The sequence below is a fragment of the Hesperophylax consimilis genome, chromosome 29 (assembly GCF_061612785.1).
Source record: "Hesperophylax consimilis isolate HC1 chromosome 29, BYU_Hcon_1.0, whole genome shotgun sequence".
NCBI lineage: Eukaryota > Metazoa > Arthropoda > Insecta > Trichoptera > Limnephilidae > Hesperophylax > Hesperophylax consimilis.
The window spans coordinates 6423141-6445484 of NC_142864.1; the positions used below are offsets into that span (position 1 = coordinate 6423141).

General features: G+C 34.7%; 1 protein-coding gene across 1 annotated transcript in view; it reads right to left on the bottom strand.

Annotated features, from left to right (window-relative positions):
* Positions 1–22344, bottom strand: part of LOC149409827 (uncharacterized) — a 35475-nt gene that overhangs the window by 12627 nt on the left and 504 nt on the right. The window contains exons 2-4 of the mRNA XM_089649085.1: positions 22033–22121; positions 21136–21281; positions 8641–8850 (exon numbers count right to left, since the gene is read on the bottom strand). Of these exons, the coding sequence (XP_089505211.1) occupies positions 8641–8850; positions 21136–21281; positions 22033–22121 (445 nt within the window). The remainder of the gene's footprint in view (positions 1–8640; positions 8851–21135; positions 21282–22032; positions 22122–22344) is intronic.

Genomic DNA, 22344 nt, shown 5'->3' on the forward strand with positions numbered 1-22344 from the left:
TATATTATGTTCTCCCATTATTTTGTGATGTCAAGTTTGCATATTTTGCCCTAACCGGCGAATATTAAAAAAATATAATGGTTCATACAAAGTAACTTTGTTTAATTTAAGTCAGTTTGGTAATAGCTCGGAGGTAATCTCTCATTGTTTATATGATCGATGGTTGGGATTATTGTGCGGTATTGACTTATAAATACATCATTATTTACAGTTGTTCTCACCATCGTTATTGCGTAAAGCTAAGCTACTCGTAGGCATGTATTTCGTTGACAAAATACAGTATTTAGTTCACTATAACACAACATAACATCACTTAAACACGACTTGTAGATTTATTACAAGAAACACTCGTGTCAAGACGAGCTTCCGGTACTAAAATTACACTATTACGGAATATATCGCAAGTCCGGGAGAACAAACAACGCGTACAGAAGTCTAAATATAAAAACCACGCAAAAGAAAAACGAATAAAACAACGGGCAATCCCCTCCCGCTGCTTTTCGAAGGCCAAAAGCGTCATTCCAAGGAGACAAATGAATTATTATTCTTTCAATTGTTACGCTTCCAGATTTTCCGGATAAAGTGAATAATCTACAACACCATTATTTTTATAATTTCTTTAATCACCCTGGTGAAATTCTGAATCAAATCTTTGTTGCTTGAAATGGCATTAAAATAACGTTTTAACGTTGTTGCTTGAAATGGCATTGAAATAACGGTAGAACGTTGTTGCTTAGTATCGGAGATGTGCAAAATGGGTACCCAAAACCATTTGAAATGCAAAATGGAAATGGGTCAAAACTTTTCCATTTGTAAATGAAAAATGCGATAAAAACGGGAACGATTAATGGTGAGGTTATCAATGAATGCTACGAATGAATTATTGGCGTGGGTAAGGAGGAAGCTACAAGTCAAAAATGTGTAAATTCTTGTTTTACCTTATATTGTAGGTAACAGGCATTAAAATTGTTTAACAAACGGAGTCTAGAAACGTTCGATTTCAAGCAAAAAACTGGTTTTTACTTATTTTGAAAATAATTTTATAAGAAAGCAAAAAAGTTAATCAAGTGAAACTGTCACAGATAATCTTAGCTATAATACTGTATTTTTAAGTTGTTTCCTTTACGCGTTCATATATTTTTTTGAAAAAATATTTTTTGTAGTAGTTTGAATTTATATTTTTTATTGAGTAATTTATTATTTAATTTGTATTCCACTCAAGCGAAACGATAGAAAAACCTTCAATTTAATCAAAGCATATTTTTTGGTATTCAAAATGTATACCAATTCGTTATAAAGATTAATCAAAATAGTGATTTGGCATTAAGCTCCGCCTTAAGCCACTCCATGGTAAACCTCGCGTCAAATAATGTGATGATGGTATAATGTTTATTATTTGAGTTGAAAGATGGCAACTATAAACATTAAACGGTTTTAATTAAGACATCTCTCGGAGCTGTTTAATTATCTAATTAATCGTTATTATCTATATTAATCGTCTAATTGAACTTTCTATGTCAAATCGAGCCGTTTACTATGATCGCTCTTTTAGTGTAACAGGCCCGCTCATCTGGAATAGATTTCCCTCAGCTCTTACTAATCTCCAGAATTTGACCGAATTTAAACAAAATTATTTAAAAAATCTTACCATTCATAAATCTTACCAACTAAGGTCAGCAGATCTAGATGTTAGTAATCGTCTAATCGAACTTTCAAGGTCAAATCGAATCACTCTTTTCGTGCAACAGGCCCGCTCATCTGGAATAGATTTCCCTCAGCTCTTACTAATCTCCAGAATTAGACCGAATTTAAACAAAAATATTTAAAAAATCTTACCATTCATAAATCTTACCAAACAACTTACTCTAAGGTCAGCAGATCTAGATGTTAGTAATCGTCTAATCGAACATTCTAGGTCAATTCGAATCACTCTTTTCGTGTAACAAGCCCGCTCATCTGGAATAGACTTCCCTCAGCTCTTACTAATCTCCAGTATTTGACCGAATTTAAACAAAATTATTTAAAATATCTTAACTTCTTTTCAATATTTTATAATAAGCCATATTCTAAAACCTCCGGTAATTGTTTGGTTTCGGTTGTCTCCTTATTGTAACTTTTTTAAATGTCTGCTCCGAAGATTCTCATTTCTGAGCACAAACTTTCTCCTGTTTTATATTCTGTTACAGTTTTAATATTCTTGTTTTGTCCTGTCCTGCTGTTATTGTTATTCTAAGTTTTGTTATCACTTTGTATAAACAGTATATTTAGTGTTATAATATTAGATCTGTATTGGGTAAGACACACTGTAGGAATAATTTTAAGAACATCACCACTAATACTGAATTACCATTTTTAAGTTTGTTAAAGTAAAGCGCACTTGAAGTGAAATCACACCAAACTGCGCTAAATAAATGCCATGTTATTATTATTACGTAGTGTTATATATAATTTATGCAAATCTTTAATTTAGATTTGAGGCCAAAATACATGACCAAACTAAATTATTATTTTTTATGTTATATTATTTATTTGCGTTTAGAATTATAAAATTCTAGTGGATCTCCAGCAATGCTTTGCTATTGTTAATGTCGTTCTCGGACGCGTCCGACTTATTCCACCATTCACTACTGTATACCACAATGTTACTGTTAAACAAACTACATTATGTCGACTTTAATTCTACACAGTATCTCATGACGGTGCAGAGATATTTAAAAAAAGGTTGAGCAAGTTTATTTTATGCAAGTTTATTTTGAAAAGCCTGTACAAAAACAAATAAATAAAGTATCATATCCGTAAAACTTTTGAACAAAGAAGTATTCAAAAAAGGCTATTTTGGACTCAAATTCAAACATAAGTTTTGTATGAAAAACGCGTCGCAGTCTCCTCTTAAGAGGAAGCTACAAGCCAAAAATGTGTATATTCTTGGTATACCTTATATCGTAGGTAATAGGCATTAAAATCGCTTAACAAACGGAGTCTAGAAACGTTCGATTTCAAGAAAAAAAACTGTTTTTTATTTATTTTGTAAATAATTTTATAATAAAGCAAAAAAGTTAATCAAGTGAAACTGTCACAGATAATCTTAGCTATAATACTGTATTTTTTTAAAGTTGTATCCTTTACGCGTTCATGCATTTCCATTGAAAAAAATATTTTTTTTAGTAGCTTACATTTATATTTTTTATTGTGTAATTTATTTTTTTATTTGTATTCTATTCAAGCGAAACGATAGGAAAACCTTCAATTTATCTAAAACAGTTTTTTTGGTATTCATAATGTACACCAATTCGTTATAAAGGTTAATCAAAATAGTGATTTAGCATTAAGCTTCGCCTTAAAGAGAAACTTGTTATAAATCGGTAGAAATTGAGAATGCGGGGGCTTAAGTGCTGGTTCTTCGCTTTGAGTTCCGCAGTCAGGTTTTTCGTTACCCCGGTAATAATGAAGGTGTACTAAAGATATTATATGACGTTATTCTTTGTCTTGTCACTTTATGAAAAAAAAAATCAAAAAAATATACTACATAACATTTTTCACTAAGTTATAGCCAATGTTGATTGATCACTTGACATTATTTGTTTCTCTCGAACATTTGACATAATAAATAAATTAAAATCAAAAATACTTCTCAATAAATTGACACATCTGTTACATTTAGAGTGACCACAAACACTTGGATTAGTTACACTCAGACTACACTTAACGCCAAAACTTAGAATTGTCACAGAAATACGTTTGAAAACAGTCACACACTTAACTTATGTGATCAAAGGTGCAGAATACTACACACATTGAAATACATAACACGTGTTTATAATGTGTCCACATTTAAGTGCAAACTTGTCACAACTATAAACATTTCATTTATTTATTGCACCCACAAAATGACACCAATTCAAGCGACTAATAGGAACACACTTGTATTATTAATACGAAGAACTGTCCATAAAGAACTTTTACAAAGATAGGAAGGTGGTCACACATACGTAAAGTTTTTTTAACACACCGGAGCTAAAACCAAAGTAAAGTGCAAAGCTGTCACAAACACGCCAAAATCTTTTAATAAAAGCACGTTTTCGAATGCAGAACTGTCACAAACTTTTAAAATCACGTACACCAGAAGAAAACCGTGAAATTTCAACATTTATGATTGAAATTTCCGCGAAATACGTCAAGCACTAATGCACCGAGATCAATTAGATGTAAAACCACGACTGTTTAAAGTCTACGTACATTTTTCTCCCTTTTCTCCCATGACATGTTGGCGAATCGCAAGGTGGAAAACGGGAGATTGCTTCTCCGTGCACGTCTTCCATTATACTGAAGTTTGCCGGAATCTTTTTTCGCAATGTGTAAACATTGGCTCGGAGCCAATTTTATAATACTGAAAATTTTCTGTTAAATGTCACATTATTTTAGCACGCAAGGAACGAAATGGACAAGCTCGGATGTTTCAACCCGAAAACCAACAACTGAGATTACTGGAAACTGGAAGACGCGTGACTGTGGCAGATGTGTAGCTAATGAGAAAGATGCCATGTACCAAATCAATTTGCTTGTGAAACCTTCGATGTATTCACTAGAACGGGTTCCTATGTGATGACCACACGACCGAGGTAGAATAAACGGAAAGATAAAATGATATCAAAGATTATAGATCTTGTATATATAAACATTCATTGCTCTGAACTGGTTGTAGTCTCTCGTTATTCACCTTCAGTTCTCGATCCGTCCTGCTCCAATCTTCTTCAACGCAGCTATCCACTTCTTCATCAGACTACGTGACTAAGATGAATTTAACATTGCAGTTAATTATCAAACTTGTCCCTATAAACATTAATGCATCTGAAGTAAGTAAGAAATCTGTACACGAAAAAAGCATTAATACTAAAGATTAATAAAAAGCTTTTCAAATGTACTAAAATAGGTGCATCCGTAAAATATCCTGGACAGATAGTCCACAAGACGAACACTGCCTAGAAGATAGCTATCCTTTGGTAGGACAGCACCAGAAGAATAAGAAAATTATCGAATGCAAGACTTGGAAGTGGAAATTAAGCCCACTTCCCGACATCCAATCGAACTGAAATTCGACAGATAGACTCGATGTCGATGACAATGCATTCTTTCATTTTGGTGGCACACACGTAACACACGCGAAGCCGGCCCAAGAGACGCCCCGAAAATTGAAAACAGATGATTGTATTAATTTTTTATTACGGGTGGATTTTTTAATGATTATAAAAATCTAGCGAATTTATTTGTAAACTCCAGTGTGATTGAAGCGTTGTCCTGGTAAGACAGAGATTCTTGGTTCCATTCCTTGTTTTGTTTCACATTTCGTTTATCTTTATTAGTATTATCTTATTCTTCAATGATTAATATAACTTTCAAAAAGTTATTCCATAAACACAGGATAATTTTCTTCGGCTTTATTATATCAAAGACATCTTCAATGTAGAATGAAGTGGATTGTAATATTTTCTTCTCCTAGTCCAGGGTTAGACTGTTTTGTCACACTTCACGAAGATATATGCACCAGTTCAGTGACTGCAATTGTTTAGGTAACGATTTGTTTGAAAATTACAGGCAAGATTGAGTAATTCAAATAATTTGTAGCCACTAAACGAAATTTATAATTCACAAGAAGTCGCAATTCTAAAGAATTCACATTTCACTGAAACATGGTTGACGCAATTAATGCATCTCTCTTTAACACATGTTCTTGCATTCCCCAACCCAATTACCTGTCCCTACCTAACAGTGTGAATTACCTACATTCAGTGACATTACAACAATTTATTTATGCATTACGAGTCTGTTCGGAGAAAATCGGTGCAGTAAACGTGTCGCTTCAGTGCATTTAATTCGAGTCTATTACGGAAGTTTGGGCAGTGATGACCAAGCACTGTCCCTTAAGTTCATAATATCGATCGAAAAGATCAAGTAAGTCAGAATCCTTTTCCAATTCTAACTGTTAACCACAGCTACATGGCAAGCACAGACCTAATGTTTAATTGCTTTCCGAGCAAAACTTTGCATATATAAATTTGCTATAGTATCGTCAAACATTCTAATTTGAGTTGTCGGTGTATGGTTGTTTTTTAAATTTGAAAACTGGTTTAAGAACTCAAATTTGCTTTGTATTTGTCATTTTCAAAATTGGAATTTAAAAAAAAATTAACTCCACACATCTCTGTCAAATTTGCGGATGTTCTTTATGGAGTATCTTTTTTGAGGAGAGGAACAAGTGAACACAGGTCTTGAAGAGACCCAAGTTGCAGGAGAGAGGAAACACAGAGACCGGCAAATCGCCCAGCTGTTGAAACGACCCGTTCTCATGTGACAAATGTCAACCGTGTACATATATGCTGGGCGCGCGTTTGGCGTGTTTCCCGACTATACACCGGTACCGAAGGGATCAATGACGCTAGTTCTTTAGAGCATCTTCCACTGAAATACCGGTAGAACAAGGACAGTATACCTACCTGATGCCTGTGCACTAAGGATTGCAATCCGTTTGTTAAGAGATGGGAAACTATCAAACGGACCGTTTCTATCAAGAATAATTCAGAAAAACGATACATAACATAATATTTTAACAGAAAATCATTTAAATATCTTTTACAAAATTGGAATTGTAATATCCCGTGATTTTCATTATGATATAATGAAACTAACACTACCGTGTGAAAATGTGGAGTTCATAAAGAATGCAAGGATGATATTAGCGTACCTAATAAGTAAGATTAAGAAAGGGATGCGTAGAAGAACTGGATGAACGAAGAAAAGAGTACGAGGAGAATAATATATGACGCAGAAGTTAATGGTTGACCCTAGACGAACCAAGAAACTACTCGATATGGACAGAAACTCGCTGAGGGAACTGGTAGGACTACGAACAGGACCTACCATCTCAGGAGACACAAGCAGATATTGGGAGTTGAAAACACCAATAGATGCAGGAAATGTAAAGAGGATGAAAAGACTCCAATTCACCTATGGTACCAATGTACTGCCCTGGTGGGAACAAGGCTCAGATACCTGGGGAGACATACAGTAGAACCAGAAGACATAGCCACATACCCAATGACAACCCTGGTGAACTTTATAAAAGGGACTGGGTTGTTGTTAAAGGAATGAGGTAAAATGGGAGATAGCACAATGGGCCTATGGCCTAAGTGCTCACCGGAACTACGTGCAAACCGTCTCCGCTTTACAAAAAAAAAAATGGTTGAAGTAGTCGGGTCATGTCAGGAGTCAGAATAACAGAAGAGTATAATTTTTTTACCTTAGCTACACACAGGAGGCTGTGAGAAAAATAAATTCTATCCGGGCCTGCGCCATATTTTTCGATACTGTATGAAGAAAGAAGTTGAATGAGGAAAGGAAAAATGTATGTGGGCTTGGTAGTAATCTTTGGACAGCGTGTTCAGAATTGAAAGACGTATGAATCCATCCCTCCCACTGCTGTGTAAGGCAATTGTTCGAGAGAGTCTGGCTATAGAGGTTGAAGGGTAGCCCTCAACAGGCTCCTCCCGATCCGGTTAAATCCGGAAAATCCTCACTCTCATGAAACCGGGCACCCCTGCTAAGTGACCAAACGTAACGAACCAATCGAGGTGACCTATGGCAATGGATTTGAACGACGTATGTTGTGCGGTGGCTTAACCTCTCTTCCTATTCCTGTGGAGAAACGGCGTGATGGTTAATTAGTTTTGACATTCTACGTGGTCGAGAGATAAGGCTCTCGACAAGCAAATCGGAGGTCACGGGTTCAAATCCCGGCTTGCGCATATAAATTTTATTTGATTTGTTTCACAATTTAAATACGCATTCAAAATAACATATAGTGTAGGGTTTTCCAATAAGAGGTGTTATTTTTAATAGCCCGCTATTTCGGTAGATGTTACTTTTGAAGCTGCAATTTTTTGACATTTGACAAGTAAAAACTACGTTATTAATAAAAATGAAACGATACACGCTTCAACAACGCATTAAAATTATTAAAATTCACATGGTAAAAATTCGGCAGAGACGGTTCGTAAAACTCAAACATTTTTGAGTCGTCGTGAAGCACCTTGTTGGACCACAATACAGCAATTGGTGGAAAAATTCGAGTTGTTGGGACAATTTAGTGATGTGAAGAATAAAACCCGTGCATGTCGCTCAAGAACAGCCGAGAATATTGCTGCTGTAGCCGAAAGTGTTGAAGAAAACCCAGGTTTGTCCATTTATCGTCGTTCCACAAACGTCATTACACCGTATTTTACATGAAGATTTGTGTCTTAAGACTTATAAAGTTCAGTTAACACAAGAACTCATCAACAACATCATCAAAACACCTCTAAAATAAAATAACACCTCTTATTGGAGAACCCGTTATATTTGCGGCACGTTTCATCGTGCAAGACACTCTCAGTATCGTCCTGGTATAAAACCACCATTCAGAATTGAAAAGTTGCTTGAAATGGCATTAGCCGTGTTTGGTGACCAGATCTGAATAGGTAGCTACTCCCCCACCTTCCTATCTTCCACCTCACAAAATACCCCAATTGGGGATGCCATGGTCTTACTGTTTGGGTAGCAGTTGGTAATCTTGTGCGGTTTCACATAAAAATAAATAAAATTACCAACCTGGGGCAAGTCTGGGGGGCCCCGGGGCGGAATGGGTTCCTCCGGGACAGAGCTCAGTGGCTCACCACCCATGCCCCCGCAGCAGGGCCCCCCCTCCCCGTGATGTGATGAAGACGCCGACGTAGGCGCCGGAAGGTCCCATGCGGCGTTAGCATCGTTCTGGATGTCACAGCAGTCTGATTCACAATCGCTGCAGCAGCTGAAGGATGCCTGGAGAAGACGAGACAATAGGTTTGAAATGTGCAGGGAGAGGATCTGATATGTCTACCATGCATAACAACATGGCCGTTAACAGTAAGGTAAGTCAATACTTATCGATTTAAAAACTGCCAAATCACTATTTTGATTAATCTTTATTAACGAATTGGTGTACATTATGAATACCAAATATATGCTTTAGACAAATTGAAAGTTTTCCTATCGTTTCGCTTGAGTAGAATAATGTTTTCAATAGAAATGTATGAACGCGTAAAGGAAACAACTTTTAAAAAATACAGTATTATAGCTAAGATTATCTGTGACAGTTTCACTTGATTAACTTTTTTGCTTTCTTGTAAAATTATTTACAAAATAAATAAAAAATAGTTTTGTGCTTGAAATCGAACGTTTCTAGACTCCACTTGTCAAGCGATTTTAATGCCTACAAGCTACAAGCCAAAAATGTGTATATTCTTGGTATACCTTATATTGTAGGTAATAGGCATTAAAATCGTTTGACAAACGAAGTCTAGAAACATTCGATTTCAAGCACAAAAATGGTTTTTATTTATTTTGTGAATAATTTTAAAGAACAAAAAAAAAGTTAATCAGGCGAAACTGTCACAGATTATCTTAGCTATAGTGCTATATTTTAAAAAAGTTGTTTCCTTTACGCGTTCATACATTTCTATTGAAAAAAAATTTTAGTAGTTTACAGTTATATTTTTTATTGAATAATTTATTTTTATTTGTATTCTATTCAAGCGAAACGATAGGAAAACCTTCAATTTATCTAAAAAATATTTTTTGGTATTTATAATGTACACCAATTCGTTATAAAGATTGATCAAAAAAGTGATTTAGCATTAAGCTTCGATTTAACCCCTAACGGCCGGAGCCCTACAGTGGTAGTGAGAAGAATCGAGCTCACAAGGTACGAAGCACTGCAATTGCAGTGCGAACCTTATTCATACATGAATTACCCGATATTACATCTACTAGGCTAGTTAAAGACGAATATAAAATAAAAATGCCCTTTTATCAAGCACGGTATTATCTACGTGTTAGGTTTAACAAAAAAACTTTTACGGCTGCGCGACCTTTTTCATACAAAACCTTATTTAGGATTTGAGACCAAAATACTCAACAAAAATCGAATAATTATTTTTTAATCAACAGGTATAGCGAAATAGCAAATATCTAGTAAGGATGTGTGCTAATTTATTTTTTTGTGTTTTATATTATAAAATAAAAGCCTTTGAATAATACGATTTTTTCATTATTTTAGTGGCAACCTGTGCAATTATTTGTGAGTCAGTGAAAATAATTATTTAAATGCACTTTTGACTTGAAAAATTAAAAAAAAAGGAAATCGTAAAAAAAAATAATTTGTACAGTTTTACGTTAGAACACAAATTTGGCGTTTTTTTGTCGGCAAAATTATTATAGTTGTTTATTTTTGGGTTATTATGCCGTGTTGAGCTATCTCCTTCTTTGGCCAGCGTTTCGGACAGCGTTACAGTGTCCATCATCAGGGCAGATGTGTTCGTTTACACATCTACCCCAATGGTTTACACGGCAATGCTGTCCGAAACGTTGGCTAAAGAATGAGATAGCTCAACACCCCAAAAATAAACAGCTATTGCACAAGTTAACATCATTTTTATGAAAGTTATTCGTACAGTTCAATCTGGGGAGCTATTGTGAGATGTATACAGTTTTTAATTTTCAGACCTCCGAGCGGTTACCCAGAGTGCCCAAGTGATTACGACGCCACTGTCAATGAAATAAATCGATATTTACACAATATTTCTCGCTTAGGTACGTGAGAAAACGTAAAATCGAACACGCCATCAACAACTCACGCGGAAAATTCATAAAATAATATATTTTTAGACATTCAATAGTCTGAACATAGCTACAGTTCGACTAGCTTACTAAGAGCTTGTGCACTTTCCCCACAGATGGCCAGCGGCGGCTATTTTTACCTGGCGAAACGACCAAATGCTTGTTATTTTAACGAAATACGAGGAAATTGAAAGCGAATGAGCGTCTTGCATGAATTTTTCATTAAATCTGCTTTAAAAACCATTTATATGAGTTTTTCAAAGAAGAGTTTGATAAAATACTAATATTATTAATAGTTATAAGTGAAACCGAACAGCCAGTAAAACTATAACATCCTTAATTGGGGTGTTTTGTGAGGCTGAAGGTAGTGAGGAGGGGAACGAGACGAAGAGGCGGAGAAGTACCTGGCTAGTCAGATCTGGTTAGCAAACACAGCTAAAGCCATTTCAAGCAACGTTTCAATTCTAAATGGTGGTCTTGCACAAGGTGAGACTGAGAGTATCTTCCATTCTTGAACGTGCCGCAAATATGTGGCGAAGCTTAATGTAAAATCACTATTTTGATTAATTTTTATAACGAATCGGTGTACATTATGAATACCAAAAAATATGCTATAGATAAATTGAAGGTTTTCCTATCGTTTCGTTTGCGTAGAATACAATTAAAATCATAAATTACTCAATAAAAAATATAAATGTAAACTACTAAAAAATAATCTTTTTCAATAGAAATGTATGAACGCGTAAAGGAAACGACCTTTAAAAAATACAGTATCATAGCTAACATTATCTGTGACAGTTTCACTTGATTAACTTTTTAGCTTTCTTATAAAATTATTTACAAAATAAATAAAAACCAGTTTTGTGTTTGAAATCGAATGTTCTTAGACTCAGTTTGTCAAGCGATTTTAATGCCTATTACCTACAATATAAGGTATACCAAGAATATACACATTTTTGGCTTGTAGCTTCCTCTTAAATATTATTTTAAATGAGTAATTTGTGAAATAACACAAATAAATTAGATAAAATTTGCGTACGAAGGGATTTGAACACGGATTTCAAATCTTTTATATAATACATGTATTAAAACTGGAGACTGATGGGATATAGATTTTACTGATGAGAATACGGATTTCAAAATTTAAAAAACGTACAAGAACGTACAATTATAAATTCGTTGGTCTATTTAACGCTGTGTTATCCTAGTATAAATATATTTCTCAATGCCAATTAGGTACTAATTTGACAGTTAACCGACGATAATTGAATCATCACAAAAAGCAATCCGTAAAAATCTACCTTTTTACTAAAATACATCTATTTTAAAATTTCTTTAAAATTTTTGACTGAGGATTGAACCTTTCTAACCAGGAACTGGAATCGAGAACTCTACTATCCTCGGTGTCGATCAGGTGGGACCGACATTTATTTCATATATTAACTGTTGTAAAGTCATCCGATTTCAGAGAAATGCATATATGTCTGCTTATGCATGTGTAATTGTCACCAAAATGATTGATAAAATGCATTGTCATCGAAAAAGAGTCTTTCTTCTCGATCTGATTTCGGAAAATGGGTTAATTTCCGGTTCCAAGATTTCCATTAATTCAAATACAAGTAAAATCTTTATTTTCAAATTGTTGCATTTCAAACGACAGTAAGAACACTTTTCAAAATTAAAACACATTGTTTTATTTTAAAAGTAACAAAAAATACAATTTTTCTAACATTTTCCGCGACTTTTACTTTTTTAACCCGATGGTGTACTTATACGTCTAAGAGACGTAGTAGGCTTATACGTCTAAGAGACGTAGTAGACTTATACGTCTAAGAGACGTAGTAGACTTATACGTCTAGGAGACGTAGTAGACTTATACGTCCAAGAGACGTAGTAGACTTATACGTCTAAGACACGTATGCGTCGCTTGAGGTATGCTATAAAAATCTTTTATGAATCGAATAAAAAAATAGCATGCATGACGCTCATTATTATTTGGTTGTTTATACGCGTATTTTCATAGTGGATCGTGTCGGATCGACGATTCTAACTCACTCCTAGTTGCATAACTTGTTCACTGTTGGATGTTTATGCAGGCCTGCTGCTGGACGCACAGCGTACACAGGTCACTGTTGAAAAACTAAAAACTGCAGTTATTTTAAGACAGTTCTTACTTTACTCGGTTTTATGGTGCAATTTTCAAGTTTTTATTATTTTGTTAATGTATAGATTTGTTTGAGTACATTAAAATGCACGTCAGCATAGAAACACTACACAGAAAAAAAACATTTTTCTCATCTTAAGCTTGTGTAAAAAAAAATACATCTTATGATGATGTTTTGATGATCTCTGCGGTAGAGTGTAAATATTTCTATTTGGCTTTGACCCTAGAGGTCGCGGTAAAAAACCTAGCGAGGGCACAGAAAAAAAACATTAATAGTCATTTCAAACATAGTATTCAAATGAAAATTTATTATGAAAAATTGTCACTTCGTTTCAAAGTGGAAGATAATCTCTGAATTGCACAGGTTAAATTTTAAATTATTTTCCTTAGAGGGACCTTATACTTATGGTATTTTGGTACTCATAACAAATCATACAAAAAAACTTAACTAGGCACTGGACTAAAACAGATTTTTTTTTATAATACGCGGATATCTTTCCTTGCGGCAAATAGTATACAGGGTTTTCCAATAAGAGGTGTTATTTTGATATTCAATCGTAAAAGATCAATGGTTTCGTTGCTTGTCTGGCACGTAGCGCCGTCTTGTTGAAAGTAAACGTTGTCCAGATCAATACCATCCAATTCTGGCCATAAAAAATCATTAATCATATTTCTATAGCGCAATCCATTCACCGTAACTGTTGCTCCAGCCTCATTTTCGAAAAAGTAAGGTCCAATGACTCCACCGGACCATAAACCGCATCAAACAGTCACACGTTCAGGATAGAGAGGCTTTTCAACAATAATTCTTGGGTTTTCCGAGCCCAAGATGCGAAAATTTTGCTTGTTGACGAAGCCACCGAGGTGGCAATGGGCCTCATCACTCAAGATGATTTCCATTTGATTCACTCAAGTGAATTTTAATAATTTCAATGCGTTGTTGAAGCGTGTATCGTTCCATTTTTATTAATGGCAAAGTTTCTACTTGTCAAATGTCAAAAAATGACAGCTTCAAAAGTAACATCTACTGAGAAATAGCGGGCTATTCAAAACAACACCTCTTATTGGAAAACCCTGTATATGGCACGCTGAAATCATACTACAGTTATTTCCGCCATTATGTGCGTGACTGCCTTATGGGTGATGCGCGCCATCTCACCCGCCCTTGCTATTACACGTACGTCGCACACCGTCCGTCAAGTAAGTCAGCCTGCCTTGAGCCAAATAACGCCTGGCACTAGGCAAAACCTCAAGGGCGCTGAATTAAGTGGTGGGTATTACCAGCGCCTTGGTTCTTTGACTCCTTGGCGCCTTAGCAAGGCGGCGCCCGGAGCAGACTGGTCCAATTGCACCTGCATGGGTCAGCCCTGAAGTAAGTTCAACCCCGGCCGTTAGTCGGACAATGAATTGGTATTTTTTGAAATAAATTTATCTACGATTAATTATAATTTCACGAAAACACAACAAATGTGTAAAGCCATGAAAATATTTTACAATAAAATTTATTTGAAGAAATGGTATTAAAATGATAAATTACGTGGGGTAAAATCCACATCAAAATCGAAGCAATTCAAAACAAATTCCTAAAATGTCTTTGTTATAAGTCATTTGTAAGATTAAATAATTATGTAGAGGCAGCTTCATACTTTAAAATTGATTCACCGAGTGTACGGAGGCATCATAAGGATGCACTATTCCTGTATAAAGTAGTTAACAATAATATGCAATGCCCAGAGTTGCTAAACAAGATTCCATTCAATGTACCTGCGCGTTCAACACGCTCTTGTGTCGTGTTCAGGGTTGATCAAAGCAAAACGAACTCTAAGCAGAATTCTTGCCTGAACAGACTACGCAATAATTACAATAACGTATTATCCAAGGTTGATATTTTCAGTTGCGAACTTACCAAATACAAGAGGTACATAAAATAATATTTCTCTGATGGTTTGTGAATAATGTTTATGCCTCTATTGTTTATATCTCTTTTATGATTTGATTTAAATCTACACCCTCTCTCCATGGCTATAAATGTATTGTTTTGTAAATTTTTTGTTTTATATAATCTTTTGTTTTGTTTTTTAATTCATGTTCCTTTCTCACAAATTTAAATAACTTATTTCATATTATGCTGTCTCAGTTAGTCATAAGAAGGAAATCCATAATTGGTTTTATTTTACTATATAATACTTATGTACAAATTGATTAAATGTAAACAGTCGATTTCCCGAAAATGAATAAATAAATAAATCACCCTCATGGTTGTTTGTTGTTTTGCATCTCGGCATGCTGAAGGTTAACTTGGCTTTAGGTATGTTTTGTGTACCATATCTGACTATCCAGGTATTTCACAGTTTGCTACAATACAACATTCTTAAAATTGACGTTTCCATGTATTATACTTATAGTTATCCAAAATAGATATTCAACTGTAGTTAGTAGGTATATAAAGGATTCTTCAAAGAAAAAAAATAAGCATGTAATTCTCCAATATGGCTAAAGATATGGGTATATCATTCTTCTTCTTCATATGAACAGTTAAGACTCTTTAGTCGAATCACATTGTTAAAAATAATGTAAAAGTTTTCAATAATTATCTCCAGATGGGCCGCACAACGCACGTGAGTCGCTCCCATCCAGCAAATAAGTTAATAAATGCTTGAACATTGATGCGAAACCCAATTACACCATTTTTGTCACAAGATTGTTTTCATATACTTTTTTTTCCTTGTGACGGCTGTATTATTAATGCACAAGTTGGGAGTGGCTCACGTGCTTTATATCGCCCATCTGGATGCAGATAAGGATTTAAAAATATTATACCTACACACATTTAAAAAAAAATCAAATGTTGAAAATTTTGTAAGACATTTAAAAAAATCATTAAATTTCTCGATGTCCCAAAAATATTTTTCTTTTTATATTTCTAAGATAGGAAATTTAAAAAAATCTCAAAATTAAAAAAAAATCGAGAATTATGAAAATTAAAAAAATAAATCTGTAAGATAAAAAAATTTAAAAAAAATCGAGAATTACAAAAATTTTCAAATGATCCATAGAAAAGTATGGAAATAATTATGTATGTACAAAAAATTAATCGGACTCACCTCGCTAATAGATCCAGGGTGATTTGGCCCCAAGCAGCAATGGAAATTAGATTTATCACACTAACAGTTCACTTGCAATCGTCACATACAGTTTTAAATCACTTTTTGATAGAATACTTGAAATAATGATGTATTATTAGAGGATATGATAATGCAGTCAGAAAATGTGTTAATTAAGATTAGAGAACATGTTTACAAAGTATAAGTGTGAGATTATGGTGTGTTGAATAATGATGATCTCTAAATACAGGGTTTTCCAATAAGAGGTGTTATTTTGATATTCAATCGTAAAAGAACAATGGTTTCGTTGTTTGTGTGGCACGTAGCGCCGTCTTGTTGAAAGCAAACGTTGTCCAGATCAATACCATCCAATTTCGGCCATAAAAAATCATTAATCATCTCTCGATAGCGCAATCCATTCACCGTAACTGTTGCTCTAGCCTCATTTTCGAAAAAGTAAGGTCCAATGACTCACACGTCGAGGAAAGAGAGGGTTTTCAACAATAACTCTTGGGTTTTCCGAGCCCCAGATGCGACAATTTTGCTTGTTGACGAAGCCACCGAGGTGGTAATGGGCCTCAACAATCAAGATGATTTGCATTTGATTCACTCAAGTGAATTTTAATAATTTTAATGCGTTATTGAAGCGTGTATCGTTCCATTTTTATTAATGGCGTAGTTTCTACTTGTCAAATGTCAAAAAATGACAGCTTCAAAAGTAACATCTACCGAAATAACACCTCTTATTGGAAAACCCTGTACTATAAAACAATGTCACTTTCTGCGTCTGTCTGTTTGTACGCCTAGTTCTTTTAAACTACGCAACGGATTTTGATATGTTTTTTACTGTCGTTTAGATATTTGTTTCCGGAATGATTTTTTTTATATATATATAATACATGCATATTATATTTTATAGAAAGTAGAGAAAACTCGATGTAATCAAGTCGTAAAAAATATTTTCGGGCACTTACATTGCTATCGCTGGCTAAACCTTATGAGATACATCAAAATAATGTACTATGGAATTGTATATCTTAAAAAGGCCTACAGAAAAGTCCGTGTTTGTATATGTCTATCTCCTAATGATAACCCCTATCAACGCCGGGTACACATAAGCTAGTTTGCAATAATTGTAAAATCGACTTGTTTCAATTTTTATCAAATTTGACCTACTGTAAACGCAATATTTTCTAAATGTATTATTTATTCACAATATTTGTACAATATAATGTTGCAATAGATTCTTATTTCCTTAGAAAAATTACTTTAAAAATGACTGCTTCTTGCAAACTCGTCTTATTTCATACAATGTTACCATCAAAACAGGCTCATGTCATTTCAGCCAATAGAAACAAAGCATTTACTCACGTGACAAAATGGCCGCCTAGTTGATTTGTGTGAAAGTTGCTGTCAGTTGTATTACATTGCATTTCAAAAGCAGTTTATTCGAAGACAGTTGGTTGCAAAACAAGATTATTCTAAGATTTTCTATAAAATGTAAAAATCTTATTAAGTTTCAATATTGTTTGCTTATATTTTAAGACTAATCGAATGTTATTAAAGTAATCTAATACATAAAAGGTCACAAAAACCTCAGATAAAATCACATATTTGATGCTGTTTCAGTTTTTTGCAATTTTCCAATAAAACGTTCAGGTGGAATAAGTCAGTTTTGCAAAAATACTCCTCTTATGCTATAAATTATGGGAATGTAACAAAAAATTGATACCTCGGTTCCATAGTGTAACAACTCAAAAATTTGCAGTTTTAAGTTAATCTCTCCAGTCTCTTAGGGCCAAATATAACCCGTAAATAGTAAAAGTATTTTTTATCTGTTTTTTCTAAAAAGATTAATGATTTTTTTTTCAGTTTCTGTCAAGAAAATACACTGAATGCCATGAATAAAATTCTAAAAATATCCAAAATGAATTCACGCTATTAACCTAACATTCGATTTAACTTTAAAATATTTAAAAGCCCTAGGGGTTTTAAGTACGAAGAAATGCTTAGAATGCCAATATCTACCCCTGTCAAAATGTAACAAGTTGGAATCTGTGTATATTTTAGAATGATTGTGGTTGACAGTGATTGTTTTTTCTTTAAAATAACGTTTTTAAAATATTTAACATTTCCAAACCGTAACAAATTTAAATCATACCGTACTCTAAATGAGAAACATTACAATTATTTTAGATACAAACTGTAACGACTACTAAAATTCTGTGAAAACTCTAAATTGAACATTGCAAAAAAATAAATTATGAATGTACTAGTAATGAATTTAATCAAGTACCCGGCGTTGCCCGGGCTCTACATATACTTTTTCTAAATCGATAAATATATTTATTTATAATTTCAGAAATTCATTAAAATCTGCCAAACATAGATGATTTACAGTAGGACGTTAAACTTGCACAAAATCTTGTTTCATAATTTTAATATCCTTGATATTAGTGTAAGAGTTTACCCACAGATGGCGCTATATATTATTATATTAGAATACCCATAGATGCCTTTAGCTGTCGAGTATTGTAGAGACCGAGTGTATAGGTAATATAAATAATGTGGCAACTTCAAGGTCAGGGTCCAGATTATTCCATAAGATATCAGAACCCACTGTCAATCTATCACATTAAAGTCCAGGTATTTTGTTGAGCTGGAGTTTTATTTAAGGCGATGCACTACGTAGTAATGCAAAATCATGTGGTTATGGTTTGAAAATTTGGTCGCTTAAATGTTTCAGATGCTTTAATTAAATACTGCGAGTATAATACATCTTGGCCTTTGAAATAATCGAGTATTTTCGAAGTCTTTTTATAAGCCCAGAAAAAAAAAATGTATAAGGCCTATGAAAACTGCTTTAAAGTTCAAAATCTCCTACTTACGAACCCATTTTCGGTTATAATTTTATTTTATAATGTTGCGAATTAAGGTATTTATAAAATGATCGGAAAAAAAATAATGTTTATGCCTGAACATCCACAAAATAAAATATAACGCACTTTTTGGCCATGTTTTTTTCTTGCATAAATCAAAACAGGCGGATGGTGTTAAGCGGGAATTTAAACCTTATCGCCATCTACGTAAAGGCTGTTATTGATAGCGGCTCGATTTAAAATATTACACGACGTAGTGCATCGCCTTAATAAAGGAGTGTGTGGGAGAACCCGGAGATATAACAATAATACTCTCAGAATTATACTTTTTGAGTTGTTACACTTTTTAACTGAGGTATCGATTTTTAAAAGACGTCATTATAAATAAAATTATATGTTTCAATAAATTTTAAAAAAAAGAAGTTTTTAATGTATCCATCATATCAGCTACGCTGGGTTTTGGGTCCACCAGACACGAAAGCGACAGAAAAAAGGAACATGATGGAGGAATGATGTTAGTGTTGATGAAATCAAAGAAGATGAGTGTGGATGATTAACAAGGAATAGAATCTTATACTGGTGAGTGATAAATTTTTAAGAAGTTGTGTAGTGTTTGATTGAACTTGACTGCAGATAGAAGACACCCAGTACCAAAGTAACGTTGCTGCCGCATCACCCTGTACCTGTACATATTATTCATGTTAATACCACTCGAACACAAATAAGATCACTCATTATTGAAAAATAACACGAACGTGTACAATAAAAGAAAACATTTTATATATAAACAGAAGAAAACACAAAAGTCTTTACGAAGTAGGCTAGTATTTGGCTATTTTCAGTTCATTGAATTGTTAAAAAAATTTTTTTATATATAATACACATTTGACATTTGTTATCATCAAGATAAGTATTTGTTTCAAAATGGTTTAAGTTAAAAATCCCCCAGAATGATTGATAAAGTCTGTGTCGTCTTTTTGGAAATCTCTGTTCTGCATATTTGCAATTTGTAACCAAGCATAGTATTTTAATCTTGGTGTCTTATGTGTGTTCCCCGAATGTTTCCACGAATGTTTCCGGAGTGGTCCCTGATTATTTCCTTGGTGATATTTTGATATGGGTGTTCCATTAGTATCATCTTGATGGCCCCTCATTGTTACCCTTCTGTTACCTAGATGTTCCCTGAGTGCCCCCTGATTATTTCCTTGGTGATTTCTTGATATGAGTGTTCCCTTTGTGTTCCCTTTATGTTCCCTTAGTGTCCTCTGGATGATCCCTCATTGTTTCATTTCTGTTACCTAGCTGTTTCCTGAGTGTCCCCTGATTATTTCCTTGGCAATTTCTTGATATAAGTGTTCCCTTAGTGTCCTCTGGATGACCCCACATTGTTATCTTTCTGTTACCTAGATGTTACATGAGTGCCCCCTGATTATTTCCTTGGTGATTTCTTGATATGAGTGTTCCCTTTGTGTTCACTTTATGTTCCCTTAGTGTCCTCTGGATGATCCCTCATTGTTTCATTTCTGTTACCTAGCTGTTTCCTGAGTGCCCCCTGATTATTTCCTTGGCAATTTCTTGATATGAGTGTTCCCTTAGTGTCCTCTGGATGACCATTATCTTTCTGTTACCTAGATGTTACATGAATGCCCCTGATTATTTACTTGGTAATCTCTCGATATTGGTGTTACCTTTGTATTCCCTTAGTGTCCTCTGGATGACCCCTAATTATGACATTTCTGTTACCTAGATGTTCCCTGAGTACCCCCTGATTATTTCCTTGGTGACCTCTTGTTATGGGTGTTACCTTTGTGTTCCCTTAGTGTCCTCTGGACGACCCCTCATTGTTAGCTTTCTGTTACCTAGATGTTCCACGAGTGTTCCCCGAATGCCTCTCGGGCGTTCCCTTTTTGTCCCCTGGATGTTTTCTAAGTGTTATTTGGGTCATTTTCTTTGTTGTCATCGAACGTCATTTGACTGCGTCATCCCTGAGTATTTCCTGATTGCTCCTTGACTTGCTGTACCATTTGCGTTCCTTAACAGTCCCCTGTTGATCTTTGTGGATATATCCTGGGTATCCTGTAGCTGTTCCCAGAAAAATTTTCTTCTCAACTTTTTGTGCTGTATGTCCATAATTTGCAAACCTTACTATCCTAAATGCGCTTCTCATACCGTGGAAATTCCCTGGAGCTTCAAAAGTGTTGTGTCTGTATTCCAATCGTGTCCCTATTCTGTTCCCTGACTCTCGTCTCATCACACTTGCTCGATGAACACAATACCCAAACCTATAATTCCTTCAATATACCTTCTCGTCATCCTGCCTCTCCGGGCTTTCCCTGTCCTGCCTCTGATGCAGAAGTCTCTCCAGTCTGTCATACTCCCCTCTTAAAGCACCCACTTCCCTGCGCAGCTGTTCGTTCTCTCGCTTTAGCTTCTTGATGTCTGTCTGCCCTGGAAACAGAAAGATGATTTTATGAATTTGTTTATCAACTTGTAAATATTTATGTATGCACGGTTTTTAAAACTATTTTTTAACATATTTTTTGTATATTCATATAAAAAAAGAGTCGCAACCATTTGGAGCCAGTGAGGCTATGGCATCCCCAATTGGGGTGTGTTGTGAGGCTGAAGGTTGTAGGGAGGGGAAGGAGATGAGGAAGAGGAACGTGGGAGACTGTGGATCTGACTATTCAGATCTGGTCACCAACAACGGCTAAAGCCACGTCAAACAACGTTCCAATTCTGAATGGTGGTTTTACACCAGGGCGATACTCAGCGTATATTCTTCTCTAAAACGTGCCCCAAGTATACTATATATTATTTTTAATGAATAAATTGTCAAATAACAAAAATCGGCTAGCTATTAAAGAGAGAATATTATTTTCAGATGTTACGAATAACCTCATGATATTTAAATTCCATATACTACCACCAACATAAGAGGAAATAATGGATCTGGTACAAAATGGATCTGGTACAAAATGGATCTGGTACAAAATGGATCTGGTACAAAATGGATCTGGTACAAAATGGATCTGGTACAAAATGGATCTGGTACAAAATGTATCTGGTACAAAATAGATCTGGTTCAAAATGGATCTGGTGCAAAATGGATCTGGTATAAAATGGATCAAATCAAAATATTGCACCATTATAAAAATGTTTAGAAGTTTTTTTTTTAAGTATTTTGTTTTGAACGAACCTCTTTCCACTTCAGCGTTAATGTTGATAGTTCTAAGTCTTAGTTCTTCATTCTCGTAGATCATGCCCCGCGAGGATTTTCTGTCCAACCTTGAGGGAAAAAAGAGAGGATTGAAAATAAAGGATACACACAAATGGAAAACAAAACCGTAACTGTTGCTCCAGCCTCATTTTCGAAAAAGTAAGGTCCAATGACTCTGCCGGACCATAAACCGCACCCAACAGTCACACTTTGAGGATAGAAAGGCTTTTCAACAATAACTCTTGGGTTTTCCGAGCCTCATATGCGACAATTTTGCTTGTTGACGAAGCC